This window comes from Filicampus tigris, chromosome 10 (assembly GCF_054856515.1).
Source record: "Filicampus tigris isolate MCC_2025a chromosome 10, RoL_Ftig_1.0, whole genome shotgun sequence".
Classification (NCBI taxonomy): Eukaryota; Metazoa; Chordata; class Actinopteri; order Syngnathiformes; family Syngnathidae; genus Filicampus; species Filicampus tigris.
The window spans coordinates 14067961-14086968 of record NC_141226.1 but is presented as its reverse complement, the minus strand read 5'-3'; the positions used below and the strand labels follow the sequence as shown (position 1 = coordinate 14086968).

Genomic DNA, 19008 nt, shown 5'->3' with positions numbered 1-19008 from the left:
TTTGTCCACATTTCTTTCACTTTTTACTTTGTGTTTGTGTCTTAGTATCTCTAAATTTTTGTCCAACCCTCAATTTAAATTTCCATTACCTGTCCACAGAGATCCAGATTTTTTCCACATTTTCTTCATTTTTCAATTTGTGTTGTTGTCTCAATACTTATGTCTAAATCCCTTATTTTTCTTTCCTGTAGATATCAGAATATATTTAACATTTTATATACTTTTCACTTTACTGCTGGTGTTCCAAACCTTTGTCCAACCTCCATTTTCACTTTAGGTAGGTGTTCCAATACATTTGTCCAAATATTTTTCTCACTTCCTGGAGGGGGTCCCAATACTTTTGCCTGATGCACACCTCAACCTCAGAGGGGAGTTTTGGATTGCAGTTCCACTGAGGAAACACTTGGAAAGAGGAGCAAGAAGAGGAGGAAATACAGTAAAATGAGTTTTTATTTTGTCCTTTTAAGAGTCTCTAGAGAGTCTCCAGAGAACTAGACGAATCTAAATACTTGCCTGAGTTTCAGACGGCCAACACAGACATGACCCCGACTACTTCCTGGAATGTCAAGTGAGTGCACCTTGGTGCCCGTCACAGCGCTTGGACTTTTTTCGATGTGTCTGCTGCACTTGTACAAGATGCTGGAGAAACTCATTTCTTTTCCTCATGTTTAACATTCAGGACATGTACATAGCACCGCCAGGAAATAAAGCATTGAATTTTTGGAAGACTCAGTCAGCAGGAAGATTTGGGGAAATGAAGGTTTTGAAATTGGGTAAGGAGTTCATATTAGGGGTTGAAGCTAGAGTTTGGGGGTTTAAGTTAGGATTTCAAGATGGAGGCCGGGGTTCTGATTTGGGTTACAAGCCAGGGTTAAAGTTTTTCAAATTAGGATTTCAAGTCAAGGTCAAAATGTTAAATTGTGGCTTCAAGCCTAGGGTCGGGTTTAAAATTATGACTTTCAAATTAAAGTGTCCAATGGGGGTTTGTAGTCTGGACTACGGTTTCAAATAAGGGTTGGGGTTTCACACCAGGGTTAGAGTTCCAAATATGGGTTTTAAGACTATGGTAAAGTTTCGAACAAGGGTTGGACTTTCAAAATAAGGTTTAAAACAAAGGTTAGGGTTTCAAAATAGTTTTAAACAAGGGTTAGGGTTTCAAAATCGAGTTTCCGGCTAGGTTCAGGGATTCAAATTTGGGTGTCAAACCCGGGGTAAGGTTTCAAATTAGGGTTGGGGCTTTAAAACATGGTTTCAAACCTGGAGTAGGGTTTCCAATTAAGGTTTCAAACCTACATTTGTGTTAGGCTTTACAAATTGGAGTTTCATGCATGGAGTAGGGTTTAAAACAAAAACAATGGTTTAAAGATTAGGTTTCTATCCTCGCCTCGGGTTTCAAATAAGGGTTTCAAGCCCGAGTTCGGGTATCAAATTGAGGTTTCAAGCTGGGGGTATGGTTGCAAATAATGGTTAGAGTTTCAAATTGGAGGCAGGGTGCTCAACCATGGCAGCTTATTGTTTGTGTGTTTATTAACTTGGGTGTACATGAACTTAGCTTTGATTGGGTCTTTTCCCACAGTGACTTTTTTCATGTTTTTTGATTGGCTAAAAAGAAGTAACTAAGACCAGAGATGAATAGCAGCTCACCACCAATGCAGTTATGACATTTAAAAAAGATAAATAGATAGAAACTTTATTCCTCAAATAATAATAATACATGCATTTTTCTAAAGGTCAGCCATTTTAATTGGGTGTAATCTAAATGAAGGATGTAAAAATGAGTCTTGGTTCTGCACCAATTGTTGCAGTTGGATACATTATTCTTTGTAAAGGCCAAACAAGAGCTATAACTCATCTACTCTAACGGGGTTGTCTCTAATAGCAACAAAAAAAACATTCCTCTGTTCATCTATCGCACAGTATCGAGCTATAGCTCACTGTATTGTATTTATTTGTATTATACACTGAAAAATGTTCCTGTTGATTTTACTGAATTTTATTTCTTCAAGTGGTTGCACGAAATATAATCATCTGGATCCAGATACATTTATTTAGGAAGTGTATAGTCTCTTTAAAAAAGTATGGAGATATTTCGTGCAACACTTGAAGAAATAGTATTGAGTAAATGATGCATAGCATTATTTCAGTGTATCCACGCTGCAGACGGATGATGAATAATGGACGCTCACTTTTTAATAAAATGCCCAGCTCTGCTTCTAGAGATCGAAGTTAACACACAGTCACACACGCGGACACGCACATCTAAAACAACCTGTAAGCAATTCAGCTAACGAAAAAGCTTCTCGAAAAGCAATGTGTTTGCGTATCTTGGTGACTTATGACATGAAACGTATGTGACATGAAGTGCACCTCAGCTGCATGTAGGCTGCTCATTTCTTGCTCTTTTTGGTCACACATGGAAAGGCTAATCGTTTTGTGATGTTTTCAGAGGATGAAGTGGTCCTAAGTAGAGATGTCCACATGTATGGCGGCCGATTGATCCCCGTTATTTTGACAATATTAGCAACGTTATTTAAAATGACTTTGAATGACAAAATGTAATCGTCCCGGCCGTGACGTCACACAAGGCATGGAGGGAGGGGTGGCAGTGTGGTCAAATTGCTCATTTCTTGTGGGCGGTTCTGAACACGTTAGTTTTGTACTGATTTCTCCAAAACAAATTGATAAAAGTTCAAATGCAAGCTAATATCATTTTCCTGATTAAAAAATACATAAGCTTGAGCTTGTTATTGAAAAATAGACCGCGTCGGCTCTCTGATCCCTTTAAGTGATCAAATAGAACTTTTTGAATTTTTTGGGGAAAAAATCTGATATTTTGTTTTAAGGCAAACTCGTCCAGCCCAAGTATCTATTGCTTGGATCATATTAGTTGTCATAGCTATCGGTATCACATCTACTTGCATTGTCTTGCAACAAGTCCAAATCTATCACATTTATTTATATCCCAGCTGTCTGGAATGCAGTATTTTTGTACAGTTTCCATTTTTTAAAAGTTGGCAAAAGTCACAAAAGAGTTGCAGTCAAGTTGAGTGAGGGAAAATAAATAACTCAGCATTTAAGTGTGTGCGTCCCGAGATTGAAAATTAATCTGCCCAGCGTTTGAGACTTCTCCAGGCACAATTAAACACCCCCACACACACACAACCAGTCTAGGCAGGCGAGAGGGAGTGAGAACCCACAGCTCATTGTCCACTTTTTCTTTTTTGAATAACAAAGAGCCCGGAGGGTCCAGGACGGAGGCGGGGACCCTGAATACAGATGAGCTCCATCCATCAGCTCCAACGAACACACACACACAAACACACTCACACACACAAGGTCTTGCACTTTGACGCTCTTTTACGCCTAAAAAAAAAAAAGTCCCACAGTGCTTTGCTGCTTTTTTGGGGTTCATTCCGATCACGTCGGAATGTTGTTTTGGTGATCGCACTCAGGCAGAAAACATCAACGCATAACTTCTGTCTCACATACTGCTAGGACAAAATGGTTTTATCTTAGAGTAAATGAAAAAAAAAAACGTATTACATGGAAATAATTATACTAGGGAATAATAACCTTACAGAGGTTATTTTTAGCAAAAATTGTTGGAATTTACTGTGAAAAAAGTAATACTCGTGAAGTTTTTTTAGATCATCATCTTTTAGGTCATGATTTTCCAAGTCAAAATTTTTCAAGAATGAAAAAGTTCTAAGCAGTTCTAACAGCACAAGAAATATACATATTTTCATGAAAATAAAACATTTAATCTGCAATCATCAAATCAAGAAAAAAAGTCATAATCTCATCAGGATAAAGTCGTAATTTTTGGAAGACATTGTGATCTGGAATTTTAGGACAACAAAATTGCATTTAAAAAAAATTATCTGAAATTATAGAAACAAAAAAATCGTAATCCTATGACCAAACTGTTATATTTTTTTTGATCAATTGTAATTTTGATAGAATAAAGAATTTTTTTGCAAATTTTTTTCTACCAGAATGAGTTTTAACTTTTTTTTCTTGAAAATCTTCATTTCGTGAGAGTAAAAATTTAAATAAAGAAAAAAGTTTGTCTTTTAACATTATTTCCATGAAAAAAGTGTAATTTTTAAGAAAACAAAATTAAGAAAACAAATTGCAATAAATCTGGAAAATAAAGTTGCATTTTTTAAGAATAAGTAGTCTAATGAGCAATAAATTGTATTTTTCAAGAAAAAGTTACAAATTTATGAGGAAAAAAAAAATTGAAATAGGCATAAATTTACAAAAATAAATGCGTATTTATTTAGTAATAATCTTACAAGAATAAATGTATATTTTTCAAATAAAAGTAAATTTTGTGAAAGTTGTATTTTTTCCTGAATAAAAAGTTGAAATGTGGCTGGGGGGGTTTTATACAAAAAAAATGGTAATCTCAGAAGAATAAAGTTGTATTCTATCAAGAAATAAATTGTAATGTTATAAGAACAAAGATTAAACAAAGTTGCAATCTAATGCGCATTAGCCTGATTTTTATTTTGATGTTCTAATTTTGTTAGAATCAAGTACAATTTCCCCATTCCTGTGTCCAGTGCCCAGTAAGTGGGCGTTAAGAAGGGTTCATGCATCAAAGAGGCCGCGTGAAACAACTCAGATTGTATTTAGCGCAGAGAGCTAATCTAGCTCTTAGCGTCGTCTACTTCCTCACATCATTTATATTCCCTGAGTGTGGATGGAACAAGCTGATTAAGACTGCTGCATTATTCAACAGGAGCCGCTGTTAGTGTGTGTGTGCTTGTGTGTGCGTGCGTGGGTGTGTGAGCGTCTGTGTGCGCGTGGGGTGGGGTGGGGGTGGGGGGGGGGGGCGAGTATGTGTGTGTGTGTGGCCGAGTCGTTAATTGATTAATTGAAATGCAGAGGCGCTAACAAACAGCCCGAAGGTGAAGACACGGCGCTGGAGTGCTCGCCTCCTCGTTTCATTAGCACCACGTTAGCGCAGAATTAGCGAGCAAAGAGGCAGGAAGAGAAAGAGAGCGGGGGTAAAAAAAAAAACAAAAAAAAACGCAATTACGACAACAAGCTACTCACTTCAAACACCTACTTACTTCAACAAGCTACTTACTAGGGGTGGGCGATATGGGCAAAAAAATATATATCTCGATAGTTTTTCAAAACACTCAACGATAATTTGACGATATTCTACAAAAAACATTTGAAATCTGCACTTGCTTCACAGACCAATTGTGGATAGACAGCGTTTGTGAACAACATCTCTTTTAAATTGCTAAATACAGTTTCAGCAAAACAATGATATTCTAGGACAATATTTAACAATAAAAAACAAAAAATTATGTATAGACTTACATTGATTTTTGGTAATATTTATGTCATTTAAATGTCTGTGCTGTTATTCCATAATGATGTGACATTTTGAGCTGCAGTAGGTACTGGTGTACCACTGCCAACTACGAGAGGAATCAGAATGAGAAAAAGGTGTTAACTACAGCAATCAGAATGAGAAAAAAATGTATTTGATATGTGAAGTGTCACCCAGCGAGAGAGAAAAAAGACGTCATGACAACACCCATTTCTCATACATTGGCCAACGTATTCAGAATAAAGTTGAATAACAAAACTGCAATTGACAGAAAAGTGCATTTTCCGACTCATTCATCGCTGTGATATGTAGACTTGTGAGTGACTTTATTCATGTTTGGGTGTATGCTGGCATCACACTAATAAACCGTCGTAGTTTATGCAACATGTCTGGGGAATACAGGCTAGTTATGAATGATGCGGACTAAAAGCTTGTAAACTGAATGTTAACCGAACATCTAGGCTGTCACGTTTGATTTGCTTGCTAAAGTACTGAGTGTGTGTGTGTGTGTGGGTGTGGGGGTGTGTGTGTGTGTGTCCCATGACTGGGTCCTGCCCGCTGATTCGTCAAATGATTATCACTTCCTGCTCCTCTGCTGTCAATGCAACCTGATTTGCTGAATGAGGGTTTCAGCATTTCCTCATACTTTGCGGCCGCCGACTGACTCATTATGCTTTTCGAACCAGTATTAATACTGGATAATGTAAAATTACACATCGTGAAAACAAGATTGACGATGATATCGATGATGATATATATCGCCCACCTCTACTACTTACTTATTTCGACTGGTCACTTCAACTAGTTATCGTTAATGAGCTTTCTTCAATGACCAATGAACAAGAATGAACTAGTTACTGCCTTTAAAAAGCAACTTCAGAGGTAGATAGGTTATCTCCGAAGTAGTAGCTCCTCAGCTGGTTACTAACTTTAACAAGCAACTCACTTTTCGGTTGTTACTTAATTCAAGGAGTTAGTTACTGCACTTCAAGTAGTTACTTTCAGTGATGTATTTATTCCAAGTCATTTATGTTAACAAGCTACTTTCCTCAACCAGTTACAACCTTTTTACAATCTACTTACGGTACTTTAGGTAGGTAGGTTATTTATTTTACGCAGTTATTTGAACAAGTTACCTCCTTCGAGGAGCTACTTCAACTAGTTTGTCATCATTAGTACACACCAACATAATTAAGTGAATAGGTTTGGCACACATAATGTGTTGAAAACCTATTAAAAAATGTAATTATCCACTGACTGAGCTGTTTACTTTTTCGGTGTCCTATATAGTTCGCGTGAAGAGGACATCCACTATGAGGATTGATTGTCTAACAGTACACAAGCTTCAAATGAATATCATTAGAAAAGAATGGTTGCTGCATTATTTCTCTATTAGGAATCCATTTATTTCCCTATTAGCATTCCTTTTATTTCCCCATTAGTATTCCATTTGATGTGGTTTTCAAATGTAATTCATCCTTTGCCTCAATGTCTCAGTCACGCGTGGCTCAATATGTTTAAAAACGATCTTAACGAGAAAAACAACACATTCATATTTTGTCATGTGAAGCTGTCATCATCATCACGCTAATGCGCTAACACCAAATGCGCACTGAGAGTGATGGGATTCATCTAACACAACAAAAATAATCCTTCTTACTGCATACAGCAGTAAATGGTTTATAGCACTAATTATGAAATATGAAAAAGAAAAATATGCAACTTTCCAATTGTATGGGCCGTTAAACAAAATTAGCCTACCTTGAGATGAATGTTCTTTGGTATTCATCCTCCATGAAGTTTTGTGTGCGCGCGTGTGTGTAGGTTGTGCGTGCATGCGCGTCCGGACAACTAAATTCCTTATGAATTTAACTAGTCAATAAACAAGCTAACTAGATAATTAGCAATCTAACTAAGTAACAGATGTGGTGGTGGTAGAAAAGGTAAAATTGGAAAAAAAAACCATTTCTAACAAGCTGGCCAACTACGTACCTCTGCGCCCACTTGCCTAATTATCTACCTAATTTAACTCATTAAATAGCTAACTAAGGTGGTGCCAGAAAAGCTAAAAGTTTGAAGAAAAAAGTGGCCAACAACCTGACTGCCTACCTACCTGCCTGCCTACCTACCTACTCCACCTACCTGACTAACTTTCTAGATAACTAAATAACCTAGCTAACTAGTGAGCTAGCATACTGAGATGGTGGAAGAAAACCTAAAATGCTTGAACAAAGAAGTGGCTAACTATCTACCCTGCTACCTACACTAGTAATTAACTGACTAAGGAAACAAGTTAGCTTCTGAAACACGAATTACCTAGATAGCTATTGAGCTAACTAAGACTGTGACAGGAAAGCTAAATTCAGGTGGATACAACCTAACTAACCGCCCGTTGTTATATACTGTGTGTTGGAGATTTTGTGTCCAACTCTCAATTCCCGACATAATACAAATCATTCACTTCACTATTTTATTTCCATTGTAACATCAAAATACTTTACTACTACATTGTTTTGTGTTCTTTCTGTGGATGAAGTGATTGAATCGACAAATTTTTTGTTAATTTACTTGAGATAATATGAGATTCATCTCACGAGTAAATAAATCTACACAAACAACACAACAATTGCTGTGATACTACCCAATATAATCTTTTCCTAAAATGAATAAATAAGTAGAGTATAAATATCTGCAATCCTTATGGTCCCACAGGCAAATGACAAAGTGTTAGTATCAAGAAATCAGTTCAACAGGCACAACAAGAAAGCTATCCACATATTTCTTTTGCAATAAGGATCATGACTCTGTATTTAATATAGAAATACATTGGCATACTGTATACTGGCTTTTCCTCGCATCCATGTAATACACTAAGGTTCATCTTCCACTGCTTCAAGACAATGAATCCAGAAAGCAGATGACATCTCCCCAAACACCCCACCACACACACATATACACTCACACACACATGCAAACACAAATTCATTGGAGTAAGTCAGTGAGGGATAAAATTGGAATAATAATAGAAGCTGTCACACAGGTTGTGAGTAACAACTGTGGGAATGCCACCAGGCACAAATGTATGCGGATAAAACTATTCCGGCACATGCAACTTAAGCCAATAACTGGGCCTCTTCCAAGATCAAATATTGGGTACTTTTCTTGCTAAGAGTAACAACTTCCGGATGAAAAGTTGCTTGTTGTTGCTAGGCAGAATTCATAGAGCTGAAGCATAATTGACCCAAAGGCCAACTAGATGGGGCTGACGACACATTAATGAAACGACTCAAATGACCCCAAAAACAAATATATAACATTGGCTGTTCTGTAATGAATATAAAATGTTTGAGTTTTCCAAAAGCTCATTTTAATGACCAGTGCAGTATTTTTAAGCAACAAAAGGCCAAAGCCCAATGACAAATCACAAGACAACGACATGTTTTGAGTTGGTTGCTGCTAGAAAGAGTTCACAGGGCCCCAATCTTCCCTAGTCTATAATAGAATATTTTCCCAAAAGAACAGTTTTCAAATTAGCTGCAGTACATTTGTCCAAAACAATGAAAATCAATTGCGTCAAGTAACACAGTTGTTAGGCAGAATTAAAAGGGCTCACCCACATTTGCCCCACGAGTCAATGAAAAACTTGGCTTTAGCTAGTCAGTGGCGACAATCACTAGGTTGTCTGACTGACAAAAAGCTTTTCTCAAATCAAAAATACAACTCATTCAGATCACATGGCATTTTTGTAGTTAGTTGTTGCTGTGCGAAGTTCACAAGCCCTGCATATGAGTGCCATGTGGGCCAATGTAAAAAAAAATCACAAAGAAAAAGACCAGAGATGTGTTTTTCCCTATGAAAACATGATGAATAGCCGGTGGCAAAGTCTTGGAGGTCATTCCTCTTATCTGGATCATGTCCTGGTCCGGTGGAAATGTCTCCACTGCCATCCCAACTCGACTCATAATAAAATCTCAGCCTTCACTGACTTAATAAATCCGCATTCATCCCCCTCGACCTTGACTTCCGCCTTTCATGGCCGCACTTATTTCCATAAGTGACTCTGAAGAGGAAATATGAGCACAAAGCAAACAGGCTCCATTGCCACTATGTTGTTTTGTTCACTGAAGGACGCTTGATGATGAGCTGCAAGGTTTAATGGAGGGAAGCTAATGTTCCCCTCAAGCTTCCCTGGTTTAAACAAGCAACTTCTTTAAGAGGAGCTTGACTTTCTGCCTTGAGCGTGCCGGTAATTACTATCGAGTTCGAGAGGAAAAACATGGCTCCAGGATGTCGTCATTCTTCCACTGTCCCAAAAGAGGTGCTAACGCTAACATTAGCGGGGCCTTTGAAGCTGCGACGTCATGGGTCTTTAAGACCTAAGCAAGCGGTCAAATGAAAGTTTCAAGGGTTCACCCCTTGGGTGTTTTAAATATTCAAATCCTGAAACCAGTTGATGTAGCACCATAGAAAACTTAGAATAGAGATTTTTGCCACCAAATTTGAACCTCGTATACGTGACAGATGGGCTACTTTAAATTACTTCTTTTTTTTTTTTTTGCGCATTTGGACAGAGTACAGCGACAAAGTTTTATGACGTGGCACACAATGGGAACTCAAATCAGGAACTCAGCATGGATTTGGGGAAAATTCTGCCCCTGAAGCTCGTTTTACATAGCAATGCAGAATTTGGTAAACAAGCTTATCATGAGTAGACTCTCAAAAAAGTTTCAAAAACCCTGTGCGTGCTGTAAAATGCAAAGGCAGTCTTCTAAATTGGTTTGAGGCCACGTCTACAGGCGAGGAACATGAAATTTAAGTGAGAACTCAGATCATTAATATTAATTGAAAATGTAACCCTTGAAGCCAGTTTCACTTAGCAACTTCTACCCAAAAAATGTGGTAGACATGATTATCACGAGTAGAACCAAAAAAGCCTCAAGAAGCCATGCTTGAAAAGACACAGGAAGTCTGCCATTTTTGTTTGAAGCAACAGAGACGTCAAAGAAGTGTTTCATCAGCTTTTACCTTTGAAACATAAGACAGCGGCCCAACAATTGACAGGTCCCCACAGTCAGTTTAATTTCTGGTGTGTCACTTTTCAGTTCTTTGTTGTTATTAGCATTAGGATTCCCAGTCCGTAGGCAGTCAAAACTTAGTCTTCTTGATTTGTTTTGACAGTCGGCAACTGAAACCTAATCATACAAGTCTTAGCTCTCATTTGGCATTAGTACGGTGTTGGCGTTCCATCATTAGCTTTACGCCTTTGCGTCTTGGATGATTATCAATAGGACTTGAACACCAACAAGCAAACAGTTTTTAACCTCTGCAGCAGGCATTGGTCAATCACCAACGTTCGTCACCTCAGGCGATGAAGGAACGCCATTAAAATCTCAAATGGAAATGAGAGGGGAACTCCAGAGGAAGGAGTGAGCGAGCTAGCGGGCGAGCTAGTGACTGTCGGCATGCAAATGAGCGCAGCGTGCGGCGCCATTATCTGTCATTAGGCTGGGATTAAAGTCGTTTGCTCTTGTCAGGGAGATCTGTCAGCGGGATGGTGTGGAGATGAAATGCAGACAGAAAGTGGGATCATACATGATGATGATGACACGCGGCAGAGTGAGTGACTGTGTGTGTATGCGTGTGCACGTGTGTGTGTACGCGTATTCACGCAATTGCACGTGTGCGCGTGTGTGTGAATGACCTACCCCATCAAAAGGTTTTGGTTCCAACCTCGGCTCACGTACAAACGTACCCTTCACGAGCACTCAGCTGTGAGAATTGATCACGTCACGCTTTCTCGCACACATCTGCTGCATTTTGTCCAGAACAAGTACGCTGATGATTTTGCAATCAAAGTTTCATGAGAAAATATTGATTTGCCAATATCGGCCTACCCGAAGCTGGAATCACTTCCCAGGAGACAATATTAACTACTTAAATATCCACTCAGAACTGTGTATTTTCTTCACTTTTCAGCACTTGGAATGCATCCCGATACTTTTATTCAATTAGCCCATTAGCATCGCACAAAACAATACTTAAATACAGTATCAATACGCTGACAAACAGCCTTCCCTTTGCTGGAATCAATTCACAGGACAAAGTATCAATATTGAAATAGCTGTACTGCAATAGTAACCTGCTTGATAATGGAATTAATTCCAAGGAGAAAGTATTGCTCCTGCGATACCAGCTCTTGCGATACTAGAATCGATTCCCTGGAGAAAATCCAGCCGTCCTGACACTGGAATGAAGAATTAGCAACTCATATTGTTATGGTAGGTCAGAAGTAAAAAGCACTTCACGTTGTCATTATTGTATCCTAGTTCTGTTGATGTTAGCATTTTAACCTTAGCATTCCCAGCCCGCTTCTGACTTATTTATCATTGTGAGGCCTGAGGTCACAATTTTGTGCATTAGCTTCCCGCCTCCGCGTGGGGTTATTTTAGTAGCGCCACGATAGCATTACAGTATCAGGGAAAAGCGAATATGTTGAGCCGTGACAACATCATCATCATCTTCATCCTCATCGCCCCCTAATCTACAGTATTCTATATCCATATTCCTTGTGTTCATATTTGGTTCACAATGTTACACAGTCAGGAATTACACCATTTTGTGTGGAAACGCATCAACACGGAAGCATCTGCTGTCCAAAAGCCAAACAAACGCTAAATGGACAATAGTAATAGTAGTAAGAGTATTCGCCAACACTGGAATTAACTCCCAAGAGAACATATCAACACTCCAATACCTGTTTTCTCAATACCACAAGAAAATATTGATACCCTGATACAAACTTTCTTGATCCTGGAATTGATCCCCAGGAGAGTTTATCGAAATATAACCTTCTCGATATTTGAATTAATCCAGGGATTGCTGTATATGAATACCAAAACATCAACAAAATCAGCGTTTGCTTTCCCAGAAGAAATTGACAACACTCTTATTTCAGGCTTCCCGATGCCAAAATCTATTCCCAGGAGAAAATATCGATACTGGAATAATGATACTTTTCTTACTGGTACTTGAGCTGACAATACCTTGACACCAATCTAATACCCAAATCTATTCCCTGAGAAAATATCAATACTAAAATATCGATACTCCCATACCAGCGGTCCCCAGACTAGAATCAATAGCAAGATATTGATACTCATATTGTGGTCTTACCCAACCTGGGATCCAAAACCAATTTCAACATCAGTCTTGCCAAAGCCATCTTCTGTTTTAGTTGGCATCCAATCGGTACGGAAGTATGCATTATTCATCATGCATTGTTGTAAATGTGTCATTTTGGTTCATTTATCAGCCTGGAGGCAGACAGCAAATCATAACTTTTTGCTGCATTTTGCCACATGAAGCACTCGGGCTGTGAAGAAAAGTTTTTGCTGTCTTTGCCGCCCCCTAGCGGCCAAGAAAGCAGAACATGCCCTCAAAAACAGCCTTTATGTGTTATGTTCCTCCAGAGCACACACACAGAAATGATGAACAAGAAGATGAAACAGATGGAGAAGGAGGAAGAGAAGGAGGCTGACGACACATTTTCACACTCAGCAGCAGGAGGAAGAAGAGACATCAAATGTAACCCCAGGGGAAGAAGAAAAGGAAGAGAACAAATGACGTCCTAGATGCATGCCTTCAACTTTTTTTACATCTTGACGAGCTACCTTCTGACCCTCTTGAGGATGACTCATGCATGAAGTGTGAAGATGATGAGTAGATAAAATGCATCCTCACCATCCTGATACTCAACACACTTTATGAAAAGATTAAGAGTGTATCTATTTTCTCTCCATTAAAGATCCACATGAGCGTCGAGGTTCTAATTTCCACATGAGCGTCGAGGTTCTAATTTGCATATCAAACATCAAAGAAATGAGCAAGTCCAATATTTTAATTGCAACTTTTCCCACTCGCCTTCCATTTTTAACGCGTTTATTTGTGCTTGCAAAATGCTCAACTGCACACAAAAGCACGCACGCACAAGTTTGTCACACGGAACAAGCGCCGCGAAGTGGACCGACCCTCGCAGCTGGCGCACGCCAGCCGAGAGAGCGCCGCAGCCGTCCGCGCTCGCTGCGTCTCCCCGGTCCTCCACCGGAGGGCAAGAAGGAGAAAGAAAAAGTGCAGAGATGAAAGCAGCGAGCATGCTCACCTTGCGCTAGAGTCCCGTCACACAACAGCAACCAGAGCGCAAACAAACAATTCCACACGCTTCTGCTTCGAGGTGCATCCATCGTGATGGCAGGATAAGGAGGATGGTGCAGAGCCTTCTCCTCTTTGCTTCTTCTTCTCTTCTGGTGGTGCAAGTGAGCTCTGAAGGAGGAGATGTGAGGGACAGCCAGAGAGGGGGGAGAGCGAGCGAGAGAGAGAGAGAGAGAAAGAGAGAGAGAGAGCAGAGTAAGATAGAGGAGAATTAGAAGATTGTGAAAGAGGCAGAGAGAGAAGGTAAATGGGGAAAAGAGGAAATTAGATGGGGAAAGAGAGATGAAGGTGCGAGAAGAAAGGCAGAGAGAGCAAGAGAGAGGAAAGGTGGTCGAGAAAGATGGCAGTGGTAAAAAAGTGGCAAAGAGAAGATGGGAGAGGAGAGATGGAAGGAGGGTGAATAGGGAGGAAGAAAGGTGAAGAGAATGAGGGAAGGAAGAGAGAGAAAAAGAGATGGAGGGAAAGAAAGTAGAAGAGAAGGAAGGAATGGAAGAGAGAAAGGAATGGAAGCAAGGAATTAAAGAGGAAGGTGGGAGAGAAAGGGGGAGGGAAGGAAAGAGCGAGCGGGTAGGTAAGAATGTGAGAGAGAAGGAAGAAAGGTGGGAGAGAGAGCAGGACGATGGGAGAGAGATGGTAAGAAGGTGGGAGGGAAGGAAAGAAGGAGGGAGAGAGATAATGGAAGGGAAAGAAGGTGAAACACTAGTTGAAACACGGCATTCTGATAAATATCGTGTTTGTGGAATAAGAGTTAATCCACCCGTTTTTAGCCATCTCTGGGGGCGGCCATTTTGTCACTTCTGTCGACTGAAAATGTGCATCACAGTTGCTCAGGGCTCAGGTAACGACCAATCACAGCTCACCTGTTTTCTGAATCTGAGCCATGATTGGTTGAGCAACTGTGATGTCATGTTCAGTCGATAGAAGTGACAAAATGGCCACCCCCAGAGATAGCTAAAAACAAGCGGATTTTGCTGCTTAACTCATGTTCCACAAACGCAATATTAATCACAATGCTGTGTTTCAACTATAGTGGGCCTGCATAGAACATATTCTTGAAAAAAATATGTTTGGGTTGACTTCCCATTAAAGGTCCTTTGCTACGTTCACATCGAACGCGAATGAAGCGTTCCACTTCACTTGATTCGCTCACGTTTGACCGCGGGAAATATGAAACTCGAATGCTGCAGCCGCTCGTTCGCCCACAGCGGAGAGGGGAGGGGCTTCGCTTGGTAGTAGACGACGACAGCATTTTTCAACATCGCAATCGAGTGGCCGACACACTATGCTAATGCTAACAATATTGCTGTCTTGGTAAAGTTCAAGAACTGTAAAAATGATGAAATGGCAAAAAAATTGACTTGTTTTATACGCGCCGAATGGAGCTAATGGGCAGATTTTCTGTGCTTCGCTCCGCGTCAGACCGCTCCAAACGCATCATTCACGCCGCCCCGCACGTGACCGCGCCCACCTGCACGAACTACATTGACTCCAATTGAAACGCGCCGCCAGAAACGCTCCCACCGAAGTTGGTGTGAATGTAGCTTCACTCCTCGAAATTTTGGCCAATTGCTACCAAATTGGAAGCACGTACACTAGACAGATGGACAACACTTAATTGATACGTTTACTAGGTGCCTCCGATAATAAACTAAAATAAATTTAAACTACCAACCCTTTACAGACATTTTACAGCCAGCAAACAGGAATGCATTTAATGGTGAGCTACTCGGGACATTTTCATGCTTCATGCAATTTACTTTAGCATCTGCTTGGTCAAATTAAGGGTTTAAAGTCCCCTTCTGCTTTGGAATTACTGATTTAGAAGAAGAAACAGCTGAAAGTCAATCCAAAGACTTTTGTTTGTTTGTGTGGTGACGAAAAGAAAAAAAAAAGATTATATTCTCCTCCAGCTGAGGAATGTTTGTGCACTGGCTGTCTGATTGCAAAAAAGGAATCGCTTCGATCTTCACAGTCAGTCAGAGTGCAAATGTGTCCGAGGGGCTCGATGAAGATGCTCGGGTTTATCTGAGCTGACGCGTCAGCAGCCTCCAAAGTGGACCAAGCGTCTGCACTGTGATAAGCCGTCAATGTTTTATCCATGCCGCGCTCTTAGCATTTTATCTGGGATCAGACGGCGCTAAGACCGTTTTTGTCCATCCAAAAATCCCTCCGTGTGCAGATTTGTCCTTTTATGTGAAGGGAAGAACCACTGCGGATACTTTCCGCTTGTGATAATGATTCAGAGGATGAGTTAGTCAATAGGACAAGGAACTGGCATGCTTTGTCTTAGTGCGGAATAAGTTGCTTAAAACACAATCTTCTTATTCAGTTATCAAACTTTTTAACATGCTGTACGCAATAACCTGAACCAAATATTTCAGAATTTAGCATGCTCATCTGTCTTCTATACAAGGTTCAAATTTGGTAGTACTACAATGTGACTAAACCTCAATGAAAGGCTTGCCGTTAAGTGCCCCATGAAATGGCCAAAATAATCTTCTATTCTTGAGCCTTTTTTGTGGGTCTACTCATGATGAACATGTCGACCAAATTCCATATTGCTCAGTGAAACTGGCTTCGGGGGCTGAATTTTTCAAAAGGACATGAGCTATTACTAGAGTTTTGTGTTTTATGGCAAGTCCATAAACTTGGCAGCCAAAATGACAGATTTCAGGTGACGTTACATGGCTTCTTTAGGCTTTTTTTTTTTTGTGGTTCAACTCATTATAGACATGCCTACCAAATTTCAGGTTGCAAAGTTAAACTGGCTGCAGGGGCTGAATTTTCCCCAAAACTCATGAGCTGTGTTACTAGTTTAATGTTTTATGATGTGTCATCACATTTTCACGCCATGCTCCGTACATGACACATGACAAACTAAACTGTTTCACATTTTAGCGTAATCCATCAGTCTAGTAGGCTATATGTGCCATTGTTCAAACTTGGTAGCAATTGGGACATAAAAATAAAAAAGTTCCATTTAACTATATCACATCAAATGAGACTTCCTGTTTCTACACAAATTCTATCTGGCAGCAAGTGACCTCAAGGTATTCTACAGAGCTGGGCATCGGCAAACCGCCACCGCGTTCCGTCCTGCACATTTAATCGAGCACGTGGTCCCGGCCCATCCCTCGTCGGCGACAGCCAGTCGGCGTTGAGAATGTAATCTTCATGTTACAAGCAGGCGCCGCACGAGCAGACACGCCCGCCAAACAAAGAAAAAATATCAAACAAAAACAACAGACACACACACACATGCACAGCGTGGTGATCGGTGAAAAAAAAAAAAAATATGGGGCACATGTTATTGAGTCTGTGGGACCCCAAGGGACCGCTGTTATATATATTTGTGTGTGTGTATGTCTGTTTTTGTCTCTGTTTTTTCATCTGGATGCTTATTTTCATTTTGGTCGCTCAACCTACCTATGCGACAAATCTCAGTTGTCAGTCAATCTTTTGGCTTGTCAGTGTGTCCATCCCCTGTCAGTGGCTCGCTGCTCACGTGTGCCTTCGCTCCCGTCACTTTCCTCCTGGTTGGGTTACTTTCCGTCACAGCTGACAAGCGCCTCATTCCCTTTGCCATCTACGAACATCCGTCAGCGAGGAAGAGGCGGAGGGAGAGGAGGAAGGAGGACGAGGTGTTGATGTTTTTCAGACGGCGGCAACAAAGCCTGATGGTCTGACCTCAATCTGGCACCATACCCGCAACGTTTCACTTGCATTACAAACACAATGGGGGGCGGCATCACCAGCCAGGAAATCATTCCATTTGTGTGTGGACCAGCCCACAGTCTTCTTTGTTACCCACACCAGGGAGGTTTTCAGATATCTGTTTCCACGTGTATCAATGTTAGTTAGAAGCATTGTGATAAAACTGTTGAGGCAAATTTTCACCAACTTTGCTCAAATCAAACAAAAAGTCATTTTGGTAAGACTCTGGAAAAAGGTGCAATATCCAGTCTGAGTGCCAAAGGCGCCAGGTGAGAGGTGGCTTTTGTCCCTGAGTCACCGGACCAAAGCAGCACTCTTTTCATCATGCGCGTAAGGTAGGAGGGCATGTTAATTACAGCATTGTCCATGCGTGTGTAGCGAACGAACAAGCACCATGTCTGACGCACTTCCTGATGCACATGTTCTCCTAAGTGTATTTTATGCCATCAAAAGAGCCTGCATCTTTCACATGAAAAGTGGAATCTCACTCTTCATTCTGTCAGGATTAATGCTACGGATGCAGCGTAGCGTGGTGTATAAATCATTGTGAAATCTAGTCCAAAGTTGACACACACATGATGATATCAAGTGACGTGTTTAATGAACATGGCTGCCAGCTATTATTTTTAATATCATCAAAAGTTATGATATGTACATAACAAAATAATTATCAAATTATAGACAAAATACTGCTGCAAATGGCGTACATATGTGAAATATCCATGGTGGCACGGTGGTCGACTGGTTAGCACGTCCCCCTCACAGTTCAGAGGTCGTGGGTTCGAACCCGGCCCCGGCCTCCCTGTGTGGAGTTTGCATGTTCTCCCCGTGCCTGCGTGGGTTTTCTCCGGGTACTCCGGTTTCCTCCCACATTCCAAAAACATGCTTGTATTGTTGTCTCAGTGTGCACTGCGATTGGCTGGCAACTAATTCAGGGTGTCCCCCGCCTACTGCCCGAAGACAGCTGGGATCATCTCCAGTACTCCTCGCAACCCTTGTGAGGATAAGCAGTAAAGATAACGGATGGACGGATGTGAAATTCCTTTTAAATTGAAGGTAAACTGTTTTTGTGGGCTGTGTGAAAGACGCTTCAATTACGGATCTGAATCGATAAGAATAAAGTGGTCAATTCAATTCTATTATGGTACTGCTTATTGATCTGATTCCTATGGGCGGCACGGTGGTCGACTGGTTAGCACATCCGCCTCACAGTTCAGAGGTCGTGGGTAGGATCCCGGCTCCGGCCTTCCTGTGTGGAGTTTGCATGTTCTCCCCGTGCCTGCGTTGGTTTTCTATGGGTACTCCGGTTTCCTCCCACATTCCAAAAACATGCATGGTTAGTTGATTGGACTCTCTAAATTGCCCCTAGGTGTGATTGTGAGTGCGGATGTTTGTCTCTGTGTGCCCTGCGATTGGCTGGCAACCAATTCAGGGTGTCCCCCGCCCACTGCCCGAAGACAGATGGGATAGGCTCCAGCACGCCCCGCGACCCTTGTGAGGATAAGCGGTATCGATAATGGATGGATGAATCTGATTCCTGATTGATTCTCACTGATTATCATTGGGTGAGAGTGAAATATATTACAGATATGCAATATCAATTTTATAATGTGAATGTGCGTGTGCTGCGTCCTCACACATTTGCACACAACAGACAAGCAAACAAGCGATTCCTAATGAAATTACTGGCAACAGCTTTTTGATTCCCGTCCCTACTTATGACACGACCTCAA

General features: G+C 40.8%; 1 protein-coding gene across 2 annotated transcripts in view; it reads right to left on the bottom strand.

Moving 5' to 3' along the window:
• The window catches only part of LOC147140931 (contactin-associated protein-like 5), a 66134-nt gene extending 52462 nt beyond the window's left edge, over window positions 1-13672 (bottom strand). For both annotated transcript variants that reach the window (XM_086043512.1, XM_086043513.1), the window contains exon 1: window positions 13512-13672. In XM_086043512.1, coding sequence (XP_085899638.1) covers window positions 13512-13593 — 82 coding nt within the window. In that variant the 5' untranslated portion in view covers window positions 13594-13672. The remainder of the gene's footprint in view (window positions 1-13511) is intronic.
• Window positions 13673-19008: the final 5336 nt, after the last annotated feature.